This window comes from Hyperoodon ampullatus (assembly GCF_949752795.1).
Source record: "Hyperoodon ampullatus genome assembly, chromosome: 2".
Classification (NCBI taxonomy): domain Eukaryota; kingdom Metazoa; phylum Chordata; class Mammalia; order Artiodactyla; family Ziphiidae; genus Hyperoodon; species Hyperoodon ampullatus.
Genome location: NC_136915.1, coordinates 109,285,700 through 109,294,457, shown reverse-complemented (window position 1 = coordinate 109,294,457; position 8,758 = coordinate 109,285,700). Strand labels below are relative to the sequence as shown.

General features: G+C 43.3%; 3 protein-coding genes across 3 annotated transcripts; 2 read left to right on the top strand and 1 right to left on the bottom strand.

Annotated features, from left to right (window-relative positions):
- Positions 1-489: 489 nt before the first annotated feature.
- H4C14 (H4 clustered histone 14) lies at positions 490-801 on the bottom strand (the record flags this gene model as incomplete). Its single annotated transcript, XM_079697430.1, has 1 exon — positions 490-801. One exon carries the CDS (start codon positions 799-801, stop codon positions 490-492), a length of 312 nt encoding a protein of 103 aa, XP_079553556.1.
- Positions 802-5,672: 4,871 nt separating this feature from the next.
- Positions 5,673-6,083, top strand: LOC307049028 (histone H3.2; the record flags this gene model as incomplete). The annotated part of the gene is made up of 1 exon (XM_079698374.1): positions 5,673-6,083. The coding sequence occupies one exon, from the start codon at positions 5,673-5,675 to the stop codon at positions 6,081-6,083; it is 411 nt and encodes a 136-aa protein (XP_079554500.1).
- A 1,068-nt stretch (positions 6,084-7,151) lies between these two features.
- LOC307067324 (histone H2B type 2-F) lies at positions 7,152-7,532 on the top strand (the record flags this gene model as incomplete). Its single annotated transcript, XM_079724786.1, has 1 exon — positions 7,152-7,532. The coding sequence occupies one exon, from the start codon at positions 7,152-7,154 to the stop codon at positions 7,530-7,532; it is 381 nt and encodes a 126-aa protein (XP_079580912.1).
- Positions 7,533-8,758: the final 1,226 nt, after the last annotated feature.

The window sequence follows — 8,758 nt, the reverse complement described above, 5'->3', positions numbered from 1 at the left end:
TTCAGTTTTGAATGGTTGGTGACTGGATTTGGTTTTGCTAGTGCTTTTACACCTTTCCAAGTGAGGAGACTGTAATGACACAATTACCCAATGTGCACACAGCGTTAAGCCGCCCAGCCCACTCCCTCACTGTAGACCTGGTAAGTGAAGCCCACACACACCACTTTCCGCAGTCTGGTCCAACGATTACAAAAGATACACGCCCAAAAGCAAACTGAAAAATGCTTTAAATCTGGAGCACGTATAGCCTTTCAGGCCGGCAAAAATTGACGCAGGCAAGTGAAAGGCAGCTTTTGGTAAGTGACTCGGGTTTTCAGGGCTGTTAGCACTTTTGGGCATCGGTACCTCCTAGACTCCTGATCCCACTACTAACCAACCCCCAAACTCAAAGTTACCTATACTTCAGGCAAGTGTCTAGCTCTTCTGATGACTGTGTGGTTGGCCCTAAAAAGGGCCTTTGAGATTGTCACGTAGCACAGAAGCTGCAGCTTAGCCTCCGAAGCCATACAGGGTGCGTCCCTGCCGTTTGAGCGCGTACACCACGTCCATGGCAGTGACCGTCTTGCGCTTCGCGTGCTCCGTGTAGGTGACCGCGTCCCGAATGACATTCTCCAGGAACACCTTCAACACACCTCGGGTCTCTTCGTAAATGAGGCCGGAGATGCGCTTAACCCCCCCGCGCCGAGCAAGGCGCCGAATGGCGGGCTTGGTGATGCCTTGGATGTTATCTCTCAAAACCTTGCGGTGGCGCTTAGCGCCACCCTTGCCCAAGCCTTTGCCGCCCTTCCCTCTCCCCGACATAGTGGATGAGGTCTGAAAACACCTTTGAGACAAGCAAGGTCTGCTTTTCCCCTGATATACAAGAGTAGCGGACCAGATTGAAAACCGAAAGCGCGCGGGCGGGAAGCTGTCTAAATGGGCCCAGCCCGCTCGACATTTCGTCATTTCTTTTCTGCTGTTTCCCTATCCCTCCTTCACCCTCCACAGCTCCCTCCAACGGACTCTCACCGTTTATTTTTATTTATTTATTTAACTTATTTATTTTTGAAGTATAGTTGATTTACAATTTTATATCAGTTTCAAGTGTATCGACAGCGATTCAATATTTTTATAAATTAGACTCCGTTTAGGTATTATAAAATACCAGTTACATTCTCTGTGCGGTACGATATATTCTTCTAGCTTATTTATTTTATATATAGTAGTTTGTATCTCTTAATCCCCTAACTCTTATATTGCCCCTCCCCTCTCGGACTCCAATCTTTTAAAAGATCTATTTGCCAGAGTCCCCGAGAGAATTCGGATCCCAACTTCCGGATCCCGTCGCTGTTTTCGCCTCTGTCTCTCTCCCTGTGTGCCCCCAGAAGGCATTAAATTTAGGCTAGGAAGAAAGGAATAGTGGAGATGACCAGAGAAAGAGAAAATGGAATCCAGAGACGGAAAGGAGAACGGAGCACCAGCGCCGCGTACAACACCGACAGAAGGATCCCAGGCTTCGGAACCACGGTCACATAAAACTGCAGCAAAGGCGGTTCCCACAATTAGACTGACAGACCCAGTAGGCGATCTCAAGAGCAGCGGCACCTTGGATGTGCGTGGAGGGGGAAGCAGGGAGAGCGCCGTAATTCCCGAGTCTCGTCTCTGTTTTGTTGATATGAGGCATGGAATTTCACCTCACCTAGGAGAAATCAGATCCTAGGAAAATTGGTCTGTATACTGCAGGACTTCTAACATGGAGGTCAGTGAATCCAACTCACTGTCATCCAAAGCTCTGCTGAAAGAAGCAATATATATAGAAAGAAGACTGAAGGGCCTCTGTACCTCCGTTTCTATAGATCCTCTAAATCCGACCCTTGTTTTCATCTAGAATTCAGTGCCCAAATTGAGGCCCTACATGGAGCTAGCAAAGTTTGCTGGATTGGGTTTCACAAGAGGACATCTGCTCCATGTTGAGAGTCATTACCAGAAACTTCCTTAGGAAATCGGGCTTCTACTGATAACATGTACATTACCAGGGCCTTCTGTAGAATACAGGAGGAGATGTGGTTTCTGCATCAGAAATAATTATGTTTTTCTGAGACATTATTATTTTTTTGATATTTTTTAAAAATAATGACAACAAAAAACAATTTATGTTCCTTCTTTCAGCTCTTCTTTAGCTCAACCTTCTATATGCTAATGAATCTTAAATCTATATCTTTATCCAAACTTCTAGGCTCCAGACATGTAGATTCTCCTGGTTGTTCTTTAGTCATTTTAAACTCAAAATCTTCAAAAGTCAAAATGTTTAAACTTAAAATCTCCAAGGTATGACTCTCATGGGGGCTGAGGGAATATATTCTTCCCCCACCCCATAAGAATGGGGGTCTCTCTCTGCTCTTCGGATGGTGCCACCATGCATCACATGCCTAAATCAACACCCTGGAATTCACAATAGGTATTGAAGGGTAGTAGCATATGCCACCCCAAAACATGACTGTAGGAATTCAGGACATGCTACCTCAAAATATGTTGCTTTGGTGTATTGATTATTTTGAGCCGTAATACTTTGAAAAACAGCAAATGCAGGGACAGACTTTCTTTGAACTCCCCTTATCTGCCTAAAGACAGATCCTTGGAAAGGAACTCAATTGACAGAAATCCCGTCCCCAGGTGGTTTCATCAACCAGGAAAGATTGACTCTTGTCACAGGAAAGGAGACTAGAAATCAACACCAAACTCAAACTTTGTCACAAACTATCATACCTCCCATCTATTCTAAGGGTCCATTCATCTTTCCTAAAAATCATTTACTCTCCCTAAGAGGCCTACCTGACCCCTGTTTCCTGTTAATCTGTCTGTTAATTTTCAGACCCAGCCAGGGACCCTAAGGGGGTCAAGGAAAAATTTTCCTCCCCTACACAACCCCTCACTGTACAGTACAGGCAGTAGTGTTAAGGACTGGTAGAAAAGAGGAAGTGTTTATCAATGAGTAGGATGTTGGGGGAATGAGTTTAGCTCAGAATGGGGTAAGAAAAAAAGCTCAAAATCATGACTTCTCAATTTGGTCTAGGGCTGCAGGCTACTCAAAATGAAAGGAAAGCAGGCACATGGCCAGACTAACCCACAAACCAAAGATTCAGTCTCAAAATGGGGTACTTGAAGCCCTGGCGGTGCTTGAAGTCAAAAACTAAACACAAACTGTCGTCCTGAAACATATATTTTAATTTAGTTCATTACTTTTGTATTAAAAAGAAACACATGCGCATATAAAACATTATATGCCTAATAATTCACTTACTAACATTTTCTCTTGCCTGTTTATTCCCTATGGCAAAATTTAAGCTTCTCATCCCTGTTTTCTTCCCCTCCTCAGTACTAAATAGTGAAATTTCAGTGCTGTCTCAAAACTGCAGATTCTTATTATTTCTGATGAAAGAAACTTCAGAAATTTTAAAGGAGAAAAATATTCCGTCTTCCTCACAGCTGCAGCAAAGCAGAGGTTCTTCTTTATTATAAACTTGCTTCTGATAAAGTGGTGTATTGAGAATGCTCACAGGAGTATCACTCTATTGTCCAATGTGGAGAATAGGTGAAGTTGAACTAACATGAATCAGAATTCTGTTATTAAAGGTGACTTCTAAGGCAACCAGATATCAGATTGTTATATTCAGAGAAATGTTACCTATGACCTATAATGATATACTATTCTGATTATCTTATTTGATTTGTTGCCCCGGAGTTAATATTTAAATTGGCATCACTGTTTTTGAGTAGAAATTCTTATCAATTTCTTTATTAAACCAGAGGAAGACTCTTGGAATTTTCTTATTCTCTGCATTATAAAGGTAATATAAGTCCCATTACTGTTAGATTCTATATAAATAGCTTGAGAATCTTTTTCTTGTTTAAATGAACACATCCATACAGCTTGGCTAAGAGTGTATACATTAAAAAAAAGAAAAAAGAAAAAAAAAGAACATTTCAAAGCAATGTGTCATTTGGTTGGGCAGCTTTGGGCTGTCATCGACACCTGACCTGGGGTAGTTTCCTCTTCTGATGGGAATAGTTCAGTTGAGTAATTCGATTATGTGTTGTGAAGATTCTTCAGTGCTTTAAAATATACCCCAAGCCTGATGAAACTGGAAATCCATTATAATTTCATTCTTTTGCTTTAGAATATTACGCAGGCCTTGTTGCTTATCCAGGATGAGCCATAACTTCTCTGAGACTCAGTTTATTTATCTGTAAAATGAGGAAAATAACATCTATTTCACAGAGTTGGGATTAAATGAGATAGTGTATGTAGAGAGTTTTACAATACTGAGTAGTGCTCTGTATATGTAAGACATTATTACAAAACCACCACAGGAGGGGGTAACAGTTGTTCACATCAGCTACACTTTTGCGCTGACAGTTTAGCTCTTCTCCCTAGAGCAGGAGATTGATGCTGCCTAAGGAGACTTCTAATATGAATCAGAATTCTCTTATTAAAGGTGACTTCTAAGGCAACCATACATCACAGGTTGCTATAAAGATAAGTTTCTACCTTGTGTTTAACGTTCAGGAAATCCTTTCAAAATCACTTTTATTTTATTTTGACTTCAGGAAGATGGTCATTCATACTGACACCATAGAGGTAAGTTTTGAGCCTCTTGGGGCTGCTTTTGTTCTCAGGCTTGAGTTTTTATAAGATTTGGATGCAATAATGTTTTTTTAATCAAATAAGCATACGAGTAAAAGTTTTTATGTCAGTTATTACAATTTAAAGCATTGGTAACCTTACATAACTGCTGTTTTATTACATGTAATTTTCCGAGAAATTCTTCAAAGCATATGAAATAAAAGGCAAAGGATCTTCAATTTCCTTACCGAGAATAGAAAAGATATGAAACTTTAAGCGTTAGAAAACACTTTATTGAAGAAAATATGCTAGCAACTCAGTAATCAACGAAAAATGTATTTGCTTTGACACTTTAAGTCTGACTGATAAGCAACTTTATTTAAAACTCTTTACCATTGTAAAGGAGAAATGAATATTGCTGGTCTTATCATCCGTTGCTTTAAGCGTTCCATCTATAGGACCAAATTAACCATTGATGGATTGAGGAGGAGGAAACCGCATTCCAAGGGGAAAAGGCTGAAGGCTCTACTCTGTAAATTGGTACGGGTCAGCACACAGCTTTGGCGGAGATCCGAATCAGGTAAACGTTAAGTTTAGTTTTTGGTTCCTTCAACCACATATTTTGTTGAACCTCAGTCATAACGTAACTCTAACTTGCTTAGCTCGGTGTCAGAAGCTAAATAAATGTTAGCTATGGGAGAGGAGTTACAGTAACTGGTAAGTGGAAATGCAGGCTGAAACCTAGGGCATGCTTGTATTTCGAAAGAACCTGCAAATATATAAATCCCAAGCGTGTAAAAACACTTTATAAATTGCTCTTACAAACGTTACAGCAGTTTAAAGAAAAGGTCTGAAAAGAAAAATCTGTGATCGATAAGATTATAGAAAAGTACTGGAAAGGGGAGGTTATAAAAGATTAGCATAACAATCTTCTGCCCAATAAATAGGATTGATTTCTAGCCAATGAGATTACATTTTCGGAAATTCCTAGTTTTTCTGGGCCAATCAAGACGAGGCTATGTCTATAAATGACTGCCTAGGGGCCGGTGAAAAAAACTAGAGAGATATCATGGCCCGTACGAAGCAGACTGCCCGCAAGTCGACCGGTGGCAAGGCCCCGCGCAAGCAGCTAGCCACGAAGGCGGCCCGCAAGAGCGCGCCGGCTACTGGCGGCGTCAAGAAGCCGCACCGCTACCGGCCGGGCACCGTGGCCCTGCGCGAGATCCGGCGCTACCAGAAGTCGACCGAGCTGCTGATCCGTAAGCTGCCCTTCCAGCGGCTGGTGCGCGAGATCGCGCAGGACTTCAAGACTGACCTGCGTTTCCAGAGCTCCGCTGTGATGGCGCTGCAGGAGGCGAGCGAGGCCTATCTGGTGGGGCTGTTTGAAGACACGAACTTGTGCGCCATCCACGCCAAGCGCGTGACCATCATGCCCAAAGACATCCAGCTGGCCCGCCGCATCCGCGGGGAGCGGGCTTAAGGCACGCGTTTTAAACTAGACGATCTAAAGGCTCTTTTCAGAGCCACCCACGTTTTCATAAAGAGCAGCTGTGCCAGCTTTAAGCTTGGTGAGTTCCTAATGCCCAAGTGTTAAGGGTAAAGTGGGTCGGGGAGTCTCGCACGTGTTGGGTGGTGAGGTTATGGAATTAAGGCAGACAGACGCTAGAGGGACCACCAGAGGCAAGGTCTGGGTCGTGTCGGTCAAGTACTGCTTTTACTTGCTGGCTTGATTTCTTAGTCCAGAGCGCCAACCTTGCTAAACTTTGCAAGAGGATAGAATCTGTTCTACCAGTCATTTGTAACGCGTTCCAAAATGCTAGTACAAAACGTTAGCACAAATATGAATACTGAAATTAAGTGACACTTTAGAAGGCCGTCATTATGTGATAACTGTTGGGATGGCAATCTGGGTTTTCAGCCCGATTGTACAGTTACTAGAACTAGGCCGGATGTTAGATAAAATCCTCGATCCCCAAGTAGTTACTCGGGATTTCAACTAAGAAGAATGGGGGCAAGAATCCCGAGATGTGTAAGAACCCATCTTCCTCGTTGCATAAGACAGAAGGCGCAAACCGCGAAAAAAAAAAAAAAAAAGAAAAAGAAAATGTGGGCTGAGATATTGTTGCAAAAACCAGAATCAAACTTCCACAAAGTAGTACAGAGGAGTAAAATGATGCAAAAATAAGAGAAAGTTAACTTGTCTTTAGCTGGCGCTTCAGATCTCCATGTAAAAGTGAAAACCAATTAACAACAAAAGACCACAAACAGGTTAAACTACTTTTTACATAATTTAGTGGTTAGTGTGAAATGGAACATTTTGATTGGTTAGCAAGACATTTGTTCTAAGGGCCACTGAGGGAGCGCAAGCAGAACCTTATTTACATGGACTCCGCCCCTCTATGACGACACTGTTGGATATTAACCAATAAAAACGTAATACTGTGCTAGTCTTCATTTGCATACAGGCTCTATAAGTAGCGCCTAACCAGCCTGCTTCGGTGTAGTCGGGATCACTTCTACTGGCGTGTAGGGATTCTCCTGTGTGAAGATGCCGGATCCAGCAAAATCTGCTCCTGCTCCTAAGAAAGGTTCCAAAAAGGCTGTCACGAAAGTGCAGAAGAAGGACGGTAAGAAGCGCAAGCGCAGCCGGAAGGAGAGCTATTCTGTTTATGTATATAAAGTGCTGAAGCAGGTTCATCCAGACACCGGCATTTCGTCGAAGGCCATGGGCATTATGAACTCCTTCGTGAACGATATCTTCGAGCGCATCGCGGGCGAAGCGTCGCGCCTGGCGCATTACAACAAGCGCTCGACTATCACGTCCCGGGAGATCCAGACGGCTGTGCGCCTGCTGCTGCCCGGCGAGCTAGCCAAGCACGCCGTGTCGGAAGGCACCAAAGCGGTCACCAAGTACACCAGTTCGAAGTAAGCGTGCAAGAGACGAACTAGAACATCTATTTTACCCCAAAGGCTCTTTTCAGAGCCACTTAAGTTATTGGGGAAGTGGCTGTAAACACTTGGTAAAAGGTGGGTTTAGTTGTTGGTTGGGTAGGGTGGGTCTTGATCACGAGTGCTTTTGGATTTGGGGCTAGATTGGGACAGTGATTGAAGGTTGCCCTGTTAAAATCTAGGACCTCCCATGGTCCAGTGGTGCCACCTAGTGGTATGTGTCATGTTGCTGGTAACAAGTGATTGGTCCTTAAGGTGGTTCCTACCTAGTCTGAGTTCTCAATGGGAATTTAGGTACAGAGGAGCGGGGAAGGGCTGTCTCTTATTATTAAACTAGTAAACGAGTTGGGTTTTATTTTATTCTAGCGTACAGATAGCCCTATAGTTTACCCAGTTCCTGCTGTTTCTTAATGTTTTAATCTGTTTTTAACATATATCTCTAGGTGTCTGTCACAAACTTTCAACATCGCCAGATGCTTTAGTACGTTGGTTTACCTGTAAATCCCAATCTAGCCCCGTGACCCTCAACCAGATAGATTTCCCACCCCACCCCCTCCATCACCCCCCGCCATGGGATATTGGCAATATCTGGAGACATTTTTGATTATCATCACTTGGGGAGAGGGAGGCTACTGGCATCTAGTGGGTAGATGCCAGGGATGCTGCTAAACATCCTATAATGCCTAGGAGAGCCACCACTACCAAGAATTATTTGGTGAATGATGTTGACCCTTGCACCAAGGTTGAGAGACCCAGTGCCCAAAGACTTCCCTTCCTTCAGGATTTTTTCCCTTCTGGGTTTAATCCTCATTTAGGTCAAACCTTTCCCCACTCCTACCCTGCTTTTGGTGAAAACTGAGCAGCACTTAACTTACTGTGCTTGTTTACACTCCTCCACAGGAAAATTATCTTCTCCAGGGCAAGGACCTTGTCTTGGTTCTGTAACTTTCCTGGTTATAAGGCCCACCTCCAAGCTTGCTAAACATACTTCCAGGTGCCTCTCCTGAAGTTCCCTGATAAGGTCCCGTTGGAGGTGGGGGACTGGTGAGGTGGTTTTTATGTTCTCAGGTGTATATTTTTAGAATAGATTTTGGGGGTATGGTGTACAAAAGGGCAGTTAACATGTGGGATGAATTTCTAAGGCCCTCTCAGTTCAAAACTTGCATAACTCAAGACCAATCCCAAAAAAGCCTGGATATTCTACCA